A 21,097-nucleotide genomic window follows, 5' to 3' on the forward strand; every position below is an offset into this window, starting at 1 on the left:
CCAGCGGGTCTGTGACACAGTGGTATATTATGAATTATCTCTCAACTAGAGATTTTTAAATAAACAAATTCGTATTTTTTCCCAAATCTTTGCCAATTGACATTACTAGTTAACACAAAACGTCAAAATAACATTCATTTAACGTCAATCTAACATCCAAATCACGTACATTGTGGATGTTGAAATAAAGCTATGTTTTACCTGGCATTTTAATTATTCGAGTCATTATGCTCCACTCGTTTCTACAATTTTAGATTACAAGTTTAGATTAGTGAGTGGTCTGCTATTGATAACGAATTCAGTTTTACAAAGTATTGTCTCCAACTGCTCATAAGTCAAAAGGGAACGTTTAAGAGATTTTTTCAAGGCTAGCTTGATAGAACGTACTAGTCTCTGAAATCTAACCTTTAAGTGCGAGCTACTTGGATTCAACTACATAGATCTAGAGTCATAGAAAAAGCTAGTTGAGGAATTCTATAGAATGTGTTTTTCTTCTATAAGGTCAGAAGAGTTCATACGAGAAAAAAAAACACAGAAATCAATCTCCTTGTGCTGTAAATATGTATGTACGTATCAAAAGGATATTGACTGGTCTTCCTGTCTAGAATGTTATTTGCTTTCTGACGAGTTTTTTTATTTACTTTATTAGTATGTTCGTTGATATATGCACCTTTTCGACCGTAGCTGCCAATTGCTGCGCGAGCATTTTTTTAGCCGCTTTACCACCCTTAAACCGACCCAATCTTTTTTTTCGCACCTAAAGACAATATAAAAAAGTGTACAAAAAGGATTGGATCGAGTTTAGGGTGGTAAGTCAAATAATAAAGTGGCACGTCGAAAACGTGTATTCGCTGCCTTTCAATGCGTATACATCCCAGAAATGATAACCCGAAGAAAAAAAATGAATTGAATCGATTTCATCGGGATTTTGAATTCTTTCTAGCTCAAAATTTCAGAGTCTAGGGAAATCGTTTGATCTTGCTTTTAGTGAGAATGAGGGCTAAATTTATTTTCATGCCGATTTTCCAGTGGCGAGTTGGGGGAGGGGACTTTTTTTGTATAAATTTGACCGAGTTGATATATAAATGAGAATACACCTTTCTTTTTAAAGAGAACTTCCAAAATTTTTGAAGCCTTTGGATATTCTTAACTTTTTCAGTTTTAAACCGTAAAACGTTCTTAAAATTTTCTCATTTCACCATATTTTGTGAATATTTTTGTGCGATTTCCTGTTAGAAATTTGGTCTTTTAGAGTCAGCTAAGTCTTAAAATGTTCTTAATATATTGTTCATCGAAGCTTTGTGTTCTTATATAGTTTGTTCTCATGAAGAACATGTGGTTAGCCCTGAATTGCCCTGAGTCAATTAAAGGGTCATTAAATGCACATTGTTGACGAAATCTTACTAGCTCTGAATATCAGATTGGTCTTTTCCCCTCTCAGATTAACTAAAATCTAACGTCATTAAAAAGAAAGGGAAAGTGCCTTTTTTCTTAAAGTGATTTCCCTTGTAATTTGAGGTAAATGTAGCCGTTTAACCCACTCTCAATAAACGTAATCAGAGCGTTTGTTAATGACTGACGCAATTACTACACTTTCAAATTCTTCCTTTTTAATTCACAGAAAAATTACCTGAAAAGCCACATGAATGAGGTCAAGACGCAAAAATACACCACAAATAACTATGAGAAGCAAGGACAGTGAAGTTTACTTTCAGGTATTTGCACCATTCTCACATATTAAGATTTATATTTTTTGATCATTAAAATCCTAAAGATGCAAGATTTCAAATGGCTCAGTAAAATCTTATTAAGTGACGCGACACCTGTCAAATCTAGTCTAAATAATTAGTGTGATGGCTTGACTTTAAGGCAAGGGAGAAAATTATTAAAAAATATATCCAGCGTTATCCATGAGGGAATTCAAGTTAAAAAGGTAGATGAGAAAACCCTATCTTTGCCTGGTTTTAGCTAAAATCTGATATTTTTGCAAAGAGTATGGACGCTCCTTCTCTTTCGGTGTTTTGTAATTTGGGGGCTAAAGAGTCTACACAGGGCTACTAATTAATGTTCAAAAATCTTGGTCTGGTCTGTAATTTATACTGTGTACAAATTATGTCATGATTTCTACAAATTATGTCATAATTTCATACTCGAATATTTAAAAGAAGATCAGAGTCCGCATGATATGGGCATGGTCAGAATTAACATAATTAATGAATTATAAAGATTAAACATATAATTTATGACGCATATATTACGTAGGCTTTCGCTATTTATTTTTTAAGCTCTTCTCTAGGAAACAGGGTAGTTCTCAGAAATTTCAATTATTTGTTTTCTCCTTCCAAATTAAAAGGTTTTCCTCAGTGGGAGTGGTTTTTCGGATATAGGATTAAAGTAAAATAGAGATCATAGTGTCAAAAACCCTACCCTTAATTTTTGCTGATTTTCATTTTCTAGGGGTGAAAGGTCGTAAATCTGGGTAATCTTGGTCTAATGACGTCATTTATTCTAGAAGAATCGACGTTGACTGTAATTTATGTAAGTAGGTTATTTTTTGCATGTAACTGCAATATAGGAAAAGTGCCTAGATTATCTCAATGACTTGTAGTATAGTGATTGGACTACGTTTAATTAACTAGAGATAATTAACCATTCATTTAAAATTAACATGGAATTAATTACTACTACGAGATTTCTTTAATGAATGAGTTCATTGAAAGAATTTCGTAAACAAAAACAGAAACAGAAACACAAGTTATTGTCTATGAATAAAATCGTCATAAAAACTTTCCAGAAAATGATGCGACGTCATCGGTTCTAGCTGGAATGAAACAATTCCATATGCATTCTTTTAAGAACAAACAATATAAGAACATAAGGCCTCGATGACCAAAATAATAAGAGCAAGCTATGAACATTTTGAGGCTTTAAATTCCCTTTCTTAGGAAAATACACAAAAATACTCAGGAAAATGAGAACATTGAAAGCGATATTTTTAGGGTTGAAATTCAAAAAGTTAAGAACATCTGAAGACGTTCTTGTAAAAAAACTGTATTTGAAAACACCAGATTGTCATATCATTTCAAGGAGAAATATTTAAAACAAGGGTCTATCAAATGAATGCGAGCAAAAAGCACGACAGAAGCTTCTTGAATCTGATACGGCGAATTAGAATCAAAAGCCAAATGTCTGTCAAATCAAAAAAAAACTCAAGTCTGTCTGTTATGTGGACGCTGTATTTATTACTTTTGCATACGCTTTCTTCTTCGTTTTCTTCAGTTTTTTTAAATCTTCTGAAAAATAACTAGAAGCATATCAGCCTCCTCAGAAGCCTCCTCCTATAGAAGTCGAAGTGGTTTAAAAATTTCTCTGTCAACATTAATCACTATCAACCATAACCCTCTCGCTCTAAAATAGCTCAACCGAAATCAAATGATGGCATAGTAAGCAACAAACTCCATAAATCAAGCTAAAGCGTATACATTCTCAAAGATTGATGAGTGGGTTGTTTTATGGGTTGTTGTTGTTGTTTTGATCATTCTAATGAATTGCATGATGGGAATGGGCGTTTCTCATTTTCGATTTGTCAATACGGAAGCAGCAATCATTATAATCGATACGCATAACTGTTTAAAAATGTGAATACTGATCGGATCAACCGTTAGTCAGTAGCGTTCTCAGGGGTGTCGGAAAATTTGTGTAGAAGAGCGCAATTTTGTTACGAAGTTATTATCTTTTAATGTTATGTATAGATAGTTACTTTATCATAAAAATCTGCTCTCACTACACAATTTCTGTAAGTCTGATTTTGGAAGGTTTCTTGTAATTTAAACAGCTCTTTTCACCAGAGAGCCTGTATACAAAGGTGCCAAAGTAGCAGCATAAGAGGTATAAAGTCAAAAGGTATAAAGACCTGGCGGTGTTACTTCCAGAGAAATCTTACCCTTGGGGTACCTAAGGCACTCCCCAATAGTCGCATGAGGTTCCGCCCCTTAACGTAAATGTTTTTTAGGTTTTTTCGAAGCATTTCGATATAGAAAATGAGATGGGGCATGGTCAGATGGTCCCACTTGCTCCATAACTGACCTTGCTTGCTAAGATTCCATGCCCAAAACTATACTTCTTCAACTCTTTCAGTCTACTCCCACTGATAAAAGAAGCTCTACTGAATCACTGAGACAGGGATCTTTAAGCTTAGGACTTTCACAAAGGTTTATTTTGGAGTTTAGTATACATTAAAGTGATAAAACTGATTCCCAAGAAGACCGACCGATGATCGTAAGCATAAACTTACTAAGAGATGAATCCCTTTTCATACATATTTCCAGCTCGTATCATGCTCAAATAAGAATAAGAGCTAATTTTTCTTAATCACTTTAAAATTGAATCGTTCATTTAATGACGTATAATTTCTTTATTACAACCTACGTAAAATAGTTGGCAGATACATGTAGGGAGATATTTATACTTATGAATTGTAAAAAACTTTTTCGAAGAAATACAATCTAGCATACCCGCGATTTATAATTTTCCAAGATTCAGAATATAGGTACGTCAACTCTTGTCAAAGCCAAATTCCTGATCCAAAGGCTCTCAAATGCTATGAAAAATTCTCTTTTACAAAGCTCTCAAACAATGCAACTTCGTTGGTAAAACTCCAAATCAAAATGAAGAAACATATCGTAAATTTTCAGTTTTTATGAAAAATATACATGATTGCTCACTATTGCGCATGATCAGATAAGATGAACACGTGTCATTCTTTGTGGCTGGTATGATACCTCATTCTTATTGTCTGTCCGAAATTCTATGAAATCTGAAGTTCAAAAGTGCATTTAAAGGTGAAATGATTAAAGCATAAAAGTCACCAAAAAGTTTTAAAGCAGTATTCATGAAAACATATGACCGAAACTGAAAAAGAAAATAATTGAACATGAATCATGCGTACTAAAATATACATTGGTGACGTCATCAGAATTAGAGCAATATGGCACCACACCATGACGCTTGTTTTAGCACTATTTTAAAGTGGCTTCTTGATTCTTCACAATTTCACCATGTTGATATTTTTGGTCTCGAACATTCTGTAAAGAACAGCTGTTTTTGTCGTAATTTGTTGTAAAGATCAATGACCCTAACAAATCCCAAAAATACTGATAACTGGGATAAAAAAGTAATGTACAGATTATGAAGTGATTACCAGAATTAGCCAATTATAAAGTCATATAAATGATGATCTTTTAATTGATAATTTAATGAAAATTTACCTCTTTTCAAAAGATTAGATAAGCAAGAACTGATTGTAGTAGATTTATTTTTAAACTAAAGTTTTAACCATTTTGACTATCATAAATCATTTTGACTAATGTAGTCACATGATGATCACAAACTCCAATTCATGATATTCATGACGTTAAGTTTTCTACGGAAAGACCCCGGTTTTAGCCAGTAGTGGCAAATCTTATACAAGTTTTGTCTAGTTTAAATTTGTCACTACTGGCTAAAACCGGGGAATTTCCGTAGAAGACATTATCATGAATTTACTAGTTCGTTAAAATCGCTTTTCAAATCAATTTTGGAAGAATGAAATTCAAAGGAATAATCAGTTGATGATAAAATTTAAGCCTGCATAATCTCTTGTTCTAAGATCCTGAGTAAATCGTCTTTGAAATCTTTCTCCAGGAATTTTCAAAATTCGACTAGTCCGGAAATCAAAAATTGTAACTTATTTAAAAAAAGAAAAAGCAAAACGAATTACCTACGGGCCAAAGATCTCAAATTGACTACAGTTTTTCAAAAAAACGAATCATTCTAATTTAATTAAGATAAAATTCATTCCTGGAACTAATTTCTTTGTTTTCAATTTTGTTTTGAAGGTTAGAGTTCAATTGCATAAAGCACTAGCTTTTTCCGACATGATGCAAAAATGATTTAGTACCATAACTCATGGGAGAAACTTTGGTCATGTCATTTTGTTACAGATGAGCTTGTGACGAGAAAACAACACCCAGTAAATGTTGGTTAGCAGAAAAAAACAGCTTCCTTTGTTAGACTTGAATTTTAACTTTGAGGCAGAAATGTAATTTTAGCTCCAAATGTTCATTCATTCAAATTGATCATTTTTCATGTTTGTAAAAAAGTCAAGTCTAAAAAAGGAAGAATACGTTAGGAAGATTTCACCCTCAATTTTGACAATTTCTTAAGAATACTTGGCCCTCATCCAAAGTACACTATTCTTATAAAAAAAGCGTGTATGCACTCTAAAGGGCGTATTGTTAAGAGAATCTACCCAGGTTGACGTCAGCACTTTCATCTTTTTCATCCTGACTTTAGATGAGTAATAAATCAGCTTTCCAGCGTGGTGATTGGCTGAAATTCATGATATTCATGACGTAATGTTTTCTACGGAAATACCCCGGTTTTAGCCAGTAGTAGCAACTTTGAACTAGACAAAATAAGTTGTATAAAATTTGCCACTACTGGCAAAAACCGGGATCTTTCCGTAGAAAACATTATGTCATGAGTATCATAAATAAAATAATCGTTCTAAAATGAACGGACGATAGCAAATATAAACATTAGAGCCTACTCACTTCCGTTCTCGTTTTCAAGTAAAATGCTAAAATTCAGTAAAAATTTAAGTTATGAATGTTTTAGCTGAACAACCTTGTCAGATCGTCACATTCGCCATATTCCCTAAAAGCAGAGCGTAGATGATCTGTTGATTTGATGCCATTACCACTAATTCACTGAAACTGCTCATTTCTTTAGGTGTTTCTCATTGGACGTGGAAATTGCGGGAATGAAAATCAGTGTATAATCTAAATCGTGTATACAGACTAGGAGGATAAATTGTCCAACTTTAGCAATCACCGAAAGGTATCGTTCGTTCTCATATGCGAATTTCAAAAGCCCCCGTTTTCCACGCAGAATAATTAGTCAATAATCTATCAGACGATTGACTCAGATTTTCCCAAATAAGGCTATATTCGATTTAAGTTTGTTTTCGTTGATGACATAAATAATATGAGTTTATATACTCATTTCTTATATAGTATTGAAATCATAGATAAATCATCATAATTAAACCCTCCTCAAAACTGAAAGTAAAAGGAACAGAATGAATTTATCTCAAAATAAATTATCAAGTAAAAAGCCTTCTAAGGATTCCTCTGTACCCCTACTGTATTTTAAAGCTATCTTTAGCTTTTAGTCTGTGGGATCAGGTATTATTCTTAGCCTCAATATTTGTTTCTTAAGTAACCTTTTAAATGACTAAGGAGAACAACTATTTGGTATGAGTAACGGCAACCACGCTCAAAATCTCCGAGGGGGTACTAGGTTTACATGATGGATGGGGGGTTTCCGACCGGCTTTCAACACTCGGACTCTAACGGGACTAAAAAGGAAGAAAATTGGAAAATACGTGATTTTTACGACCCTTATTAGGACCATTTGCGCGGAATATCAGAATCTGCTTGGACATTACAACTTTAGTTGAGCTTAGATTTTGATAATGTCTATTTGTTCTTCTGTCTTTCTGTCTATCACTTTAAAACTTTCGAACAGGCTGGAGACTTCTAAATGATCCGATTTGAAATTTTGCACACTTTAGCTTCGGGAAAGTGTTTTCATTCTTGCCAATTTTTCATTTTTGGCGGGGTAAGAGTTTTTGAGTCAAAACGAGTAAAAAGTCGACTAAAAAGTCGGATTCGACTGAAATTTTGTCTTCTTTTGTTTGCCCTGTCAGCATCCCTATGGTTTCCGTGAGCATCAATTTTTAGCTTTCTCTTACCTTCGGGTAGCTTTTTAATTTTTTCCATTTTTTCTTTCAAAACTTTCACTTTTGGAGTATCAACGGAATGGGTAGGTAAAAACTCCGGAGGGCACTCGATTTCTAAACGACGGCATGTGCCGCCAGAAATATGGCTTTAACAATCGGACCCTTATAGTGCAGCCCTTGAGCAGCATAAAGGTACCCTTGCAGTGCATTTTACCGAAAGTTTCTGACCCTTACAGTGTAGTTGATTGCATATCTTATTTTGCTGAAGCCACTTGAAAATGAGTCTTAAATGTCGATACATTGTGTCAAAACTAAAAAGATACATCAGATTTTTACTATCAGTAAAACTGCAATTCAGCAGTCCCCAAACACAACCTTTCAGTGTATCCAGCTAAAAGAAGAACCTTAAGTACACTCTAACAAAAGTACACCCTTACAGTGCATTTGGAGGGTCTCGAAAAACCTACCCTTAAGGGCGGCATATGTCGTGGATTGGAACATATGAGTGCCCCCCCCCCGGGGTTAAAACAAAACTTACTTATTGATTTTCCGTGACAACCAATGAAAAGATCGGAATGATCTTTTATATGTATATGCGCGGGTTATCAAAAAATTTAAGTCTGAGACATTAAGAAGCGAAAAATATGTACTTACTTGACTTGACTTTCGAATTGGAACTTCGTCAGAGATCCAGAAGTGAGAGATTGATATTCCTCGTTGAGGCTGTCGATGTCTTTTATAACGATGTAGAAGTTTTCAGCGGATGTCATCCGAGGTTCAATAACATGGTTTTATATAATATTTGCCGTCTTATCTTGTTTTGCGGGTTACATTGTCATAAAATGTACTTTTTTAAGAATTGGGGGAGTTTTTAGCTGAGCCTGCTGTAAAATCTTGAAATTTTAGGGAATCAGTGTTAGAACTAGGTGAAAAAACGTGAAATACGTGGTTTTCACTTTCGTCACGAAAGGAAAGAATTCACACACCAATGTAAACGAGAATATAAGGTGTGTGATATCTGTGGTCAGTGGTACCTTTTTACTTTCTATTTTAAAAGAAAATACTTTAAAAAAACTTATGATGATGCAATGTTTCAAAATAACAAGAGTTCACTACGAAAAGAATCTGTACTTTTTAGGACTCGTTTTTACACTAGAAGATAAATTTCTGACTTTTCCTGTTCATGGTTTTTATAGGAGATTCAACTTTCTTTAAGAACAAAGCATTACAATAGTCTAAAAAGTGGAACTGTAGTGAGAATTGCGTAAGGTTTAGACAAAAGTTACCAAAACCAAAATGGATTAACGAAAAATATCGAAATTATAAATTTCAAAAAGATCTTTAGGCTTTTTAACTTATTCAAAATAGTTTTTAAGAACAACCAAAAGCTTCAAAGCGGATTTGTTGTTCTCATAGAAAACGTTTACAAACTAAACAAGTTTTCTTTTCTCGATAAATATTGTCAGGTCAACGATTTACTCATGCTACAACCGGGAAAGTACCAGAATTTATCCATTTGTATCTTTTCGTGAGGGTGTTTTTCCCATTTCATGAAAGATAATCTTATCATTTGGGGAAAACTTCCTAAAACATTTTGAAAAGCATTACTAGGTTTTGATCCAAACACAACCTAAATTTAAAATATATTCATATGACATCATTGTGGACAGTCATATGCATTGCTGTTCAGTTGCCGATATCCTTTCAAGGTCACCCCCCCTCAAAGCATTAACTTTCACTATATTGAAGTTTGATTTAAGGGATTTCCGAGTAATCGATTTGAAAAGGTTTTAGATACACCGCAATTGATATAGTATTGCCTTTTAGAAATATAAAAGTCACAGAGAAAAATTCCAATGGGTTGATTACACGTGTAAAAGGATCGCCATTTATGCAAGATGTTGCAATCCTTTAATAATAAGTAAAGTTTACTCTATCTGGGGGAGTTAGTCTGACATAACCAAATAACATTCTTTCGAAAACCTATGATTATATTTTAAGTTTTATTGGCTCTGGTCAAAATTATTTATATGCAATGTACTATGTCCGAAAACAAAAAAAACAATATACGTCTGGTGATGTACTAAACCATTGTATCAGATTCCACCCCGGTGGATAGCATAGTGAAGAAAATTGCCAAAAATGGCCATATTTTAACCCCCTGGGGATAATGAGTGAACCCGGTCAAAAATGTCTGAAAATCTTCTCCCATAGGTTTGTATTAAAAAAAAACAAAAAAAATTCACTGGAGTGTATAAATGTAAAACTAACTAGTGTGGCGATCCAGAAATGGCTTCTCCGTAATTAAGAGATAGAAACGGGGAGTAAGAATATGTCCGCAAAATAGTAATGTTGACTCTCTATAATTCTTTTTGAAAGGTTTTATTGGCCAATGCTTTTGTGCGGTAAACAATGGAATAGTTTAGTAAGCGCGTATGTAAGGCGGTATTTAGAAGAAAAATTGCGCTAGTAAAGTTTGAAAACAGCTGAGACAATCAATTCTATACTCTGATTCGCAAATCTCTATTGGAACTTAAAACCCTTTTCGCTTGAGGTAAACTCCTAATTTTGGTTCAGCATTTGATCATATGGAATCCAGTACGCTTAGAAGTTTTCTGCTTCAAGCATGTCCTAACTCTCGCAATAAATCAAATAATTTCAACACGATTTTATACTATGGGGGCGTTTTTTTTGACATCATTAAGTAGCCTTCTAATTCAAGGAGCGAAATTATAAGTACTTTCGACCATATATCAATTTTAACATATTAGTAATATATCTTAGTTCATAGATTTGTAAGGATTACTCTCTGCTTAGTCAAGTCCTCTTATGAGTGAAGGTGAGTCAATTTTACTTACTGGTTTATTTGTTCACTTATAGTGCTTTTGAGTTGTTTTGTTATTGAATCTCTTTAACTCATACCTTTGATAATGACACAGCGGTTTTGCATTATGATGGATATCCTGCATAGTTCCGTATATCTAAAATTTATTTAAATAACCCTTTTCTACAGGCGGCGGAAATCAATTTCAACAAATTTAAGAGTCCGAGAGCATGGGGTTTGCGGAAATCCGGCGGATCCTACTGTGGAGTTTAATGCAAAGTTTGCGCTCTAATAAGAATAGCGAGAATTTAATATGGCAGATGGCGGGAAGAATTTAATTCGACGGGAATTTCATTTGGCGGATTTTGACCAAATCTGCCAAATCTGCCAGATTTTCTTTCCGCTACAATTTCTTCTCTTGTTTAGGTAAAAATCGAGTAAAAATCTGATAAAGTGACAAAAATCAATTCATTTTAAAAAAAGATTTCGACTAGGATTCAAAAGCGCCACTGGCTCACAAATAAGTGTTTTAAAGGGATAATCAGATGGTTTGAGATATTTTGCCTATAGATAGCTTCTTGGATTTTAGGAAAAATTTCTAAATTTTTTGGTGTACTTATTTTCCTAACTAAAGTTATACCACTTTGAAATTTTGAACTTTTGCTTGAAAACAATAGAAAAATGTGTGAAAAGTCCCTGAAAGGTCCCATTTTTCGAGATTTCAAATTGGCATAACTTGAGTTAAGAAAATAAATACACCGAAAAATTTAGAGGTTTTTCCTAAAATCCTAGAAGCTATCTGCAGGCAAAATATCTCAAACCATCTGATTATCCCTTTAAGGTTAACATATTTAATCCTTTCAAGAACGACGACGGATATATCCGTCAGGTAGGGTGAAGCCCTCTTGTAACACCCACTTTGAATTTGAAACTTCAATTTTCACTCAAATTTCAAGAACTGTATTTGGTATTTTGGTTCGACAGTGAAAAGTTTGAATTTTTTTTCAAATTCAGCGAGATTATGGAGTCAAAAAAATTGGAAAAACCAAAAGATTTATAAAAATCGACTTTAGCTAAAAACGGCCCGGTCCCTAAGGGTTAAGTTTACGTGTTGTTTACATGTTCTTTCGAAGATGAAAAAGAAAAAGATTAAAAATAGATCAAAGCTGTATTGAAGATATTTTGAATACTCAATTGATGAAACATTGATGTCATGGTTTGTTTTGATCACAAAAACTTCCCCTTTTGTCCCATCCACTCATCAAAACATGTCTCTATGGCCAATTAGCTTAAAATGTTCTTCTGAATAGCATAAAACATCCCTGTCTCGGTAATCTGGACACCCCTTCTCACAGACTCACTGGGACCCCTTCCGACTGGAAAAATTGGCCAAAATATCGTCCCCGGTGGAAAATTATCATCACCGCTCCACACTGGAAATAATCAAATAAACCAATCCTCACTGCAAAATATCATGCTATTTTTACCATCCCCAATGAATTATCAATCCCCATCGTGTTTCAGTCCGTTATTTTCATCCCCTGGCTGAAAAATCCCACCGGGTCTGTGAGAAGGGGGTGTATTTGGTTAGAGATTTTTAGCCAGTAGCAATGAAATGGTGACATTGAGGCCCCCCTCGGAAACATGTTTCCTGGAGATTCCCCCTAGTCTTTTCAGATTCATCATACAAATTGCCGAAAAATACCTTATGCTTTGACCAATACTGGAAAGGAAGTGTGTACTACTGAAAAATCAAATCAAAAGCAGAATTGGAGTTTTAAAAAATCGCAAAACATTAGTTTTAAATATAGATTTGTTAAAAAATTTGGTTTTGATTTAAAAAAGTTTTGAATCGTGTATTTATCAAAGCATTTTCATGCAAAATTTTATGTTGTATCTTCTTGGGATGGTGTGGAGATATGAGAGGATTTTATCACACATCCCTTCACAAACCGCACGAAATTGCAAAAGTTTCTTCCGACAAAAGTAAATTTCATGCTTTATTATTTCTAGATATAACTTTTTATCAAAATAATTTATAATTCTTATACAATGCTGCACAATGATATAAAAAAAGATAATAAAATCAGCAAATACTGATTTGATGGTCACAGTTTTCAAGCACCACTGAATTTTCACAAATATTTATATTGTTCTCAGAACATTTCTTCTTGTTAGTTTCATCGAAATCATTTTTAAATCGGACCAGTGTTTTCAAAAATGGAAAATCTTCCTCTTTCGAATTTTCAACATTTAAGAGTGAAGAGTTACAAATTTTAGTACTTTGAACTAGTTCATACTCATTTGCATCTTGATCTGATAACAACGGTGTCTCGCTGTTTTGATGTTCTCCGGAAAAGTCATCTATTTGGTGTAAAATTTCATCATTAAGCATAAAAACAGTTTTGCAGATATTATTGGTAGGGCATTTTTTATTTTCCATAGCAGTTATACTTTGAGGACACTGTGAAAGGTTTTGATCATCAAGCATGAAAACGGTCTCTTTATTCACGGCAGAACCATACCCAGAATCGAGATTCTGTATATCACCACATGGATTTAGGTTCTCCATCAAACCTGTCTGTTCTTCACATTCATCTTGATTTTCTTCCTCATCTTCATTTTCTTCCAAGATGATTTTTGGAGTATCCTGATGTCCTGGTGATGGTAGCTCGTCAAAAAATCTGATCTTATAAATGGGATAACCATCTTCAGTTTTCTCTGGTGTTCGTGGTGTATTCAAATTAAATGAACTGTTCGAATCTCGACTATCTCGATGTGTTGCTAGGTAACTTGTTGGTACTTCCAAATTCGATCTATAAGTACTCATTGACTTTCGACACCCGCTTCCTCTCCTCTGATAACTTAAGATGGTGATGCCCAACATCTTCTTCAGGGTCGATTTAAATTCACGATGAAGGACGCCGTAAATAAAAGGATCGATTGTCGAATGTAACGTGGTCAAGAAATGCAACAGGGCGTACACACCGAATGGTATTGTCTGTATAATACCACCAGCTTGCAAGAATATGATTAAAATGATTGGCAACCAGCAAGCAACAAAGCTACCGTATAAAAGTAATAAGACTCTTGTTGCTCTCGTTTCCAGCTTCTTATTAATGAAAGATGCTGATTGCTGTATGATGAAACTAATCTTACCACTACTGCTTCGACGGTGTTTTTTATAAGAGCTTCCATTACTACTGGTGGAAGCTGTGTCTTTGCTATGTAGATTACAAGTTTTCTTGGGGATTCTCTTTGATTCGAGTCGTATAGTTTTAGTATGCTTGTTAGAGATATAGTATAGATGACAATACAGCACGGTCATCACTGAACAGGGTAGGAAGAAAACTACAACGTATAATACATATGTTGTGATTTGATTTAAATGTCGATATTGGCATTGGTTGTTTTCAATCATGATTCCATCGAACGTATTATGCTCTGCATCTACGTTAGATATGATACCAAAAGTGATTGCAATGATCCATATAAGTCCAACTACTAGTTTAGCAGCAACTGGGTTGACGATTTTACGGTAATCGTATGGATGAATTATAGTGATGTATCGAGAAATTGTTAAAGCGAATATACTGAGAATTGACGCACTGAAGAAAACGTGATCTGTTATCAGGTAAAGTCGGCATACGTTTAACGTTGAGCAAAATAAGAAGTTATGAAGAGCATAGTCTATCTTGATTGGTACGATGAACAAGATTAATAATAAGTCTGTTACTGCAAGTGAAACTACGAAATGGTTTTCTATATTGGCTTGCAATTTCTTCGATTTACAGAAAGCAGCAAGTACTAGTGAATTTCCAATGATACCAAGTATGAAGATGATAAGCCATATAATGATGTAGAAATTGAACTCAAGTTGAATACGCTGCCGACAGACGTTTGCTGGAAATTGAACAGCTTGTGGTTGTCTATATATAGTTTCTAGGCTATTCGAAGTACCGTTACAGTTGAATATGTTTTGGTGTTTATGGCGATCGATCCAAAACACTTTGATGACTTTTTTAATGTATTCTTCTTTTGAGCCGTAATCTGTATGTTCTTGACAATGATATGTAAGATTGTGTAGATGATGAACATTGCCGAATTTTCCAGTGCTCAAGGCGTTTGAAAGACAACAGAAAAACGTGACGTTGATTGCAGGAACTGGCGAAGTTAACGACATTGTACCTAAGAACGAGAGATGAAGGGGATATGTTCACGCGACTGGCCCCTGATGAGGGCTACAACTTTTGTTTAATCCTTACTTGAAAAAAATTTTAGGATTTGTTTTCGCCAAGCTCTTCGGTAGGTAGAAGATTTAGTTAAAATTCAGAATTTTTTTGAAACACTCATTTGAAAGGAAATGGTATGTTAAAGGGCTATCATAATGGAAGATCACGAACTAAGCCGGCAGGGGCTCATAGTAAAACAATTGTTCTATTTTTTCCAAAGAGAAAAGAGGATATCTCTCTTCATAACTGATAACGGGATATCTTGATCGCAGAGTACAAAAAAAATAATGAAAAAGGATATAAAGAAAATTATTTGAAAATTAAACAGAATTTTTATATTACGAAATGGGACAAACCTCTGTGGATGAAGTTTCCGCGTCAACTCGAATAAATCGATTTCGGTTTTCTCTGTGAATGAATATAAAACATTTAATATTCAAAATTTATCTTTAAATTAAAAAAATCGACTTTGTTCCACAGCACATGGTCAATATAAAATCTATTGTAAATCATTTCCTTCGCGACTTACTTAAGACCGAAGTCAAAACAAAAATGTAAACTTATTAAATTTTGTATCAATCGAAAAATATTCTATCATGTTTTTCAAAGTCTGTACTTTCTCAGTCATTGAAAGAGGGAAGAAAATCTTGCTGCAGTTTCATTAATGATTGATGCCACCTAATTTGCTTTTAAATTTAAATTCTGTGATGAATGGAGTATATAAAAAAATCAGAGAATATATTGAAGAGCATTCATAAGTTTGAATTGAATATACAGTATTTCGCTGCTTTTACAAATTGAAAGTTTAAAATATTTGACAAGTTTTTTTTCAAACTTCACTTATTTTTAGAAATTTTGACCTTGTGAGAATTCTTTCTATTAAATTCAATATAAAAAGCACACTTGAAAGTCCGATCGATATAATATATTCTCAATTAATGATTCAAGAAAAAATCTAAATATAAAAATTTCAGATTTATTTTTAGGTCCTCTGCCACGGTAACCATTAACAGTAATGACATTTAAAAAATAAATCTTTCAATTTAAAAAATCAGAAAAGAGGCTAAATCTAGGCTTTATTTTATATGATCTCCCATGGAAACTGTCGTTAAAACATGATCACGAGATTAAAGAAAAGTGTGAACCTAAGCCACCCGAGTCCACTCAATATTACCTTTTTCCTTCAGAGGTGATATATTGAAATGTTATAGCTTGATCACCTTTTTTAGTTAGCCCGAGCTTGATTCATTCATAAACTTTGTTTTAACTACCTTAAGGGAAGAAATTTTGGCGGGAAGAAGATTTGGCGGATCCAAATTAAGTTCCCGCCAAATTAAATTTTTTCGGCCATTCGCCAAATTAGATTCCCGCCAAAATTTCTTCCCATAGATATTGAGCAGTGTGGGCAGATGAACTGAAATTGGGGATGGGGGCTTAATATCACTTTAAAACCTTGCCTGTACATCACCATGGAGAGATTTTGAAATTTGTCAAATTCATATATTTACAACAATAAAAAACTAGAAATCCGATGAAACTAAACTCTAAAAAAAAACAATAAAAAACATCCTTCCAGATAAATTTTCTTCCAAAACTTTCAAAGAATCTGTGAAAGCACGTGTTCCGCTTTGTTCTTATGGTTTGTTCTACAACACTCACACGTCAAACATCCTCCCACCAGTACTTCTAATCCTTCCATTGCACCTCCTGTGTAGCCTGGTACAGGGAAATTCTTTTGTATAAAGATGGCAACCACGACTGTGAAAGATACGATAATACCAATGATAACACCAGCAATCATTCCGTGATGTGATTCTAAAGACAAGAATTTGTTATATGGAGTTAATGATAATTACATATACACACAGCTGTCTCATAGCCCCGATGGAACTTTTTCCTCAGTGAAAAAAAATTCCTGTTGAAATCTCAATGGGGATAGAAATTCTATTGTTCAAAGGGTAAAAAATCCGGTGGGGATTGTTTTGGATTGCAATTTTTAGACATGGAATATTATGAATGCAGACGAAATCACAGGGTTTTTTCCCACCGGGGACGAAATTTTTACCAAACTTTCCAGTTGGGCTGGGGTTCCAGTGGGTTTGTGACACAGGGGGTATATACCCGCTGCTCTGTAACATAAAACGCCCGATGGGACCTTCTATCTACTTCAAAAGAATTTCTTCTAGATAACCAGAATATAATCAAACTCACATGCCCACCCTAACATCAAATTTGTGACCTGATTTCCTGCCTCGCATTTGATTTCTTGGATCGCTGGCAATGCTAATTTGAGATCCCATTTCATCACAAAGGTCAAATCACAATGGCATTCATTCAACTAGGCCTTTCATTGTTTTAATGGGTAGACACAGGGAACTTGAAAAAGTTTACATCCCAACTTTTCTCTGTTCAACAAAATCTTTTCAACAATTTTTTCACTAAGTCGTCAATGACCAACGTTTCAACAATTCGTGTTAAAAGTCTGAGTCAGTTTACTTTTGATTGTGGTACTACTGTCCAATATTAAATTTGAAAGGGAACTTATGATTAAAAGAACTTCCTAATACACCTTTTCGATCGTAGTCGCGTGGTTAGGCGCGTGTCACTCTATTATTTAATTTACAATCCAACTCGATCCAATCCTTATTTAACACTTTTTTCTACTGTCTTTAGGTGCGAAAAATAGACTGGGACGATTTTAGAGTGGATAAAATGGACAAAAAAATACCTGCGCGATAATTGGCGGCTACGGTTGAAAAGGTGTATAGTGCATATTTGTGTCTAAGTAAAGGAACGCTCGAATAATCTTAAGATTTTACCTGCATACGTCGTTGTGGATGTTTTTAGAACTGTTGTCCTTATCAGTTTTGTTGCTTTTGTTATTGTTGGCTGTGAAGTCGATTCTATAGCCTTTTTAGTAGTTTCTCTTGTTTTTTCAGTCTGTGTCACTGTAGTATTATATCCTGACTGCGTCGTTGTTTTGACTTCCGTCGTTACTGTCGGTGTCGTAATTTTTTCTTGAGATGAGTTTGTTAGACGAGTGTAGTTGATTGGTACAGTTGTTAAATTTGCTGGTGGATATGTTGTTCGAGTGTCGTTCTGTGTTATTGTCACTGGCGTTGTTAGATTTGTTTGAGACAAATTCGTTGCACGAGGATTGTTGATCGGCGACGTCGTTTTAATCGTTGATGTTGGTTGAGTGTCGTTCAGCGATACAGTTGTGATGTTTTCATGCGGATGTAACGGTGTTTGTCTTGTGAGGTTTCTTTGCAAAGGTTTTGGTGAAGAAGTTGTTTGGTCGTTGGTATCGTCTAATCGTGTAGTTGTGATGTTATCTTTGGTTAGACTTGACGTTACATTCCTTGGTTGTGCTTGCGTCGTTAAATTATTTGTGCATTCAATGTCTTCAAGCAATGTCACTACAAAGTAGCAAATATAAGAAATTAAAGTTATAAATTGACTTATTACAATCTACAATCTGTATGATACATTGCAGATATATAAATGGTACATTGCCGAGATCTCGAACACAATTTTTTGAGAAAGATTATAACCAATTTATCGATTTGCCTTGGTCAGGTCGATATTTCTTCCTCACCAAAAACCTTATTCAGTACCTAGATACCATCCATTAGTGAATCAGATCAATAAAAAGATAAAACTTTACCGAGAAGGAATAACTCCAACAAGAAAATCTTGAAATCCATCTTTTATCATAAATAAATTTTTTTTTAAACTTGTTGTTTTTCTTATTACATCTTTTTATCAGCTACAATTCAACTACAAAAAACACAAACACCAAATACAATACACGTTTTTTTTTTTTATTAGAACCTAGTTTATAAGAACATATAGGCTGAAAATCGTCGAAAAATTAAGAACATCTTAAGAACATGCCCAGCCTCACTTTGGACAAAAATGACAAGAAACTACAATTTTTTTTCTCTTTTTAAGCAGTTTTAACCGAATTTAGGGGTGGATCTTCAAAAGTCGAGAGTCAAATATTGTCCAAATTTTGCCAAATTTAAGTGCTCTTAATTTTGTATCATATTGTCGATTTATAGTAGTCTGAAAAATTAAGAACGCATTTAAGAACATTTTAGGCTGAAAATGGCTAAAAGAAATAAGCACATCCAGGCTGAGCCAAATTTTAGGTGTTCTAATAAAAAAAAAAACGTGTATCCAGCTTGCAGTATTTTGGTCAGACTTCATTAGTTGCTTTAGAAATCAAATTATCATCGAATAGTAAATTATAGTAATATAATAGTTTCCATTAATTGTAACCAATTATCTTAATGAGCTCTACAATATTAATGATTTGTTGTCTCATACTCGCCAGTCGTCCTATGCAAGTGACGTCAGTGAAATGGCCCTTAAAATTCTCAACATATTCTTAACATTTTGGCAATCAAAGCCTTATGCTATTATATAGTTTGTTCTTATAAAAAACTTGTAATTTCATGTTGGGTTGCCAAAGGTGCAAGTTGTACACTATTGTTTATGGTGTCGAATGTCGTGGTTATTCAATGAAAATTTACCCCGTCATGGGCCCTAAAACAGTATATTTTCTTCGTTTATTTTGATAAAAAAAAATTATCAAAATTTATTGATCCAAGCATAACACGTAAAAGTCCAGTAGTGTTAGTGCTCCACATGGAAAAAAATTCCCAAGAGAAAAACTGTAAATAAGTTGTGATTAGGATACTGAACTTGTAGAGAGAAAAAGTCAAATTTTCGATCAGAAAATATCAATGCCCTATCGAACTGGTAGTTTGTTATCTTTTTGGAGAGCTATACCAAATTTCATCTTATTGGGGATCTTGTCCAGGTTTCAGTGAAGTTTCCACTAATTCTACCAGACTATGAAGATATTTTAAAGACTCGTCAATAAAGGAAGAAACTTATAGTAGAAAGAAGATAATTTTAGGCGGCAATTGTGGAAAATTCAAGACTCGAAAAACTTTTTTTCTCCATCTTGGTTCTTTTCCTTACAAATTCAACCTTACGGCTCAACACAATACCCTCTTTGACTAACCTGGTACACTTCACTGCCGATAACGAGAGTAACAAATATATAGAACAAAAGAAGGTACTTGTTGACCTAAGCTTTGAACTTGCCATAAGGATCTTAATCGAAAGGCCTAGAAAATAATTCTTATTCTTTCAGATCCCGAGTATGCAACAGACGGAAAGTTCGACACCACACGTGGTTTCCCGAATACATTTCCAGTCCTCTCTTTACCAAACGCGGTCACGCATTAACTTTTCCAAGTGGAGAATGAGAACAAAGGTAGCAACAAGAAACTAACCACGCTTTTCATGACTTTTGGTCAGTTCTTGGATCACTATTTGACAGAGAGATTATCCACTTGAACCATGTGGTCAAACGTAAGTGAGTTGAGGCAAAAAAAGAATGAAGAAACGCAAAACACTGAAGGTGACAATAATATTTTCATGAGGAGAAAAAAACAGAGAAAAAGCCGATCCTCTAATTTATCTCTCTATTAGATATGGTTTTAATATATGGTTTCTTTTTTAGTCGTGACTCTGAAAATTCATGACATTGCCATGTACAGGAGCCGCAATTTCAAAACTCGATCTGTCGTCTTGGAGAGAATCAAAAAAAGACGAGGAATGTGAATTAGCAGGAACCTCCAGAGCTATTCCTCTACTTGAAGAGAGGATCTACAAAAAAAGATCGCACTCATCAACAGAGAAAACACCATTCGAAAGATGTCTTGTTATCTTGTTGGTTTGTTACGGAGAGAGCGTCAACGAGAAGACGAGGAAGACCTTATGGAAGATCTGGAATTACCGGGGAAGGACTTCTTACAACCGTCGCCATTACGACAAAAGCTGTGATGAAAATAAAGATGGCTACCCGTCGAGATATCATCCACATGCAGCGCCAAAACGACATTATTCCCATTCATTCAAAGAAAAGCCTTTTCCAACGGTTTAAAGATTACATAACATCAACAGAAGATTTTGACGACGGCAATGACCGATCGAACGAGAACTTTTTCGTGCTTTTTCGTAAAGAAGAAAACGACATTATGAAAAGTTAAGATATTTAGTTTTCTTAGGGATCCTTACATACCATAAGACTGTCCAAAATTTTTGCACCTAATAAATACTAGTATTATCCCATGTAGTATGATGAATTATTATATATATATATATATATGGATCAAAAGGAGCGTATTCGGATTTAGGTGATGAAAATGATGAAAATGATGAGTTGTAGTTATAGTATGA

General features: G+C 34.3%; 2 protein-coding genes and 1 long non-coding RNA gene across 3 annotated transcripts; 1 reads left to right on the plus strand and 2 right to left on the minus strand.

The window, feature by feature from the left end:
* Positions 1 to 1,625: 1,625 nt before the first annotated feature.
* Positions 1,626 to 20,269, plus strand: LOC136811853 (uncharacterized). The gene is made up of 3 exons (XR_010847283.1): positions 1,626 to 1,715; positions 2,458 to 2,538; positions 20,007 to 20,269. It is a non-coding gene; the product is annotated as an uncharacterized lncRNA (long non-coding RNA).
* On the minus strand, positions 12,606 to 15,441 carry LOC136811843 (alpha-1B adrenergic receptor-like). Its single transcript, XM_067068473.1, has 2 exons — positions 15,196 to 15,441; positions 12,606 to 14,795 (listed from the first exon to the last, which is right to left on the minus strand). The coding sequence occupies exon 2, from the start codon at positions 14,788 to 14,790 to the stop codon at positions 12,694 to 12,696; it is 2,097 nt and encodes a 698-aa protein (XP_066924574.1). The 5' UTR covers positions 14,791 to 14,795; positions 15,196 to 15,441; the 3' UTR covers positions 12,606 to 12,693.
* LOC136811837 (uncharacterized) lies at positions 16,326 to 18,643 on the minus strand. Its single transcript, XM_067068465.1, has 3 exons — positions 18,507 to 18,643; positions 17,659 to 18,258; positions 16,326 to 16,654 (listed from the first exon to the last, which is right to left on the minus strand). The coding sequence occupies exons 1-3, from the start codon at positions 18,544 to 18,546 to the stop codon at positions 16,437 to 16,439; spliced, it is 858 nt and encodes a 285-aa protein (XP_066924566.1). The 5' UTR covers positions 18,547 to 18,643; the 3' UTR covers positions 16,326 to 16,436.
* Positions 20,270 to 21,097: the final 828 nt, after the last annotated feature.

Source organism: Clytia hemisphaerica, unplaced genomic scaffold (assembly GCF_902728285.1).
Source record: "Clytia hemisphaerica strain Z4C2 unplaced genomic scaffold, Clytia hemisphaerica genome assembly, whole genome shotgun sequence".
Lineage (NCBI taxonomy): Eukaryota > Metazoa > Cnidaria > Hydrozoa > Leptothecata > Clytiidae > Clytia > Clytia hemisphaerica.

What these genes read in the sequence shown, in the direction of transcription:
- LOC136811843 (XM_067068473.1), bottom strand. Translation starts at nt 14,790, where the DNA reads ATGTCGTTAACTTCGCCAGTTCCTGCAATCAACGTCACGTTTTTCTGT.
- LOC136811837 (XM_067068465.1), bottom strand. Translation starts at nt 18,546, where the DNA reads ATGGATTTCAAGATTTTCTTGTTGGAGTTATTCCTTCTCG. An exon ending in GTTGGAGTTATTCCTTCTCG is followed by an intron (nt 18,259 to 18,506) that starts GTAAAGTTTTAT and finishes GCTACTTTGTAG; the next exon opens with TGACATTGCTTGAAGACATT. An exon ending in ATCCACAACGACGTATGCAG is followed by an intron (nt 16,655 to 17,658) that starts GTAAAATCTTAA and finishes TCTTGTCTTTAG; the next exon opens with AATCACATCACGGAATGATT.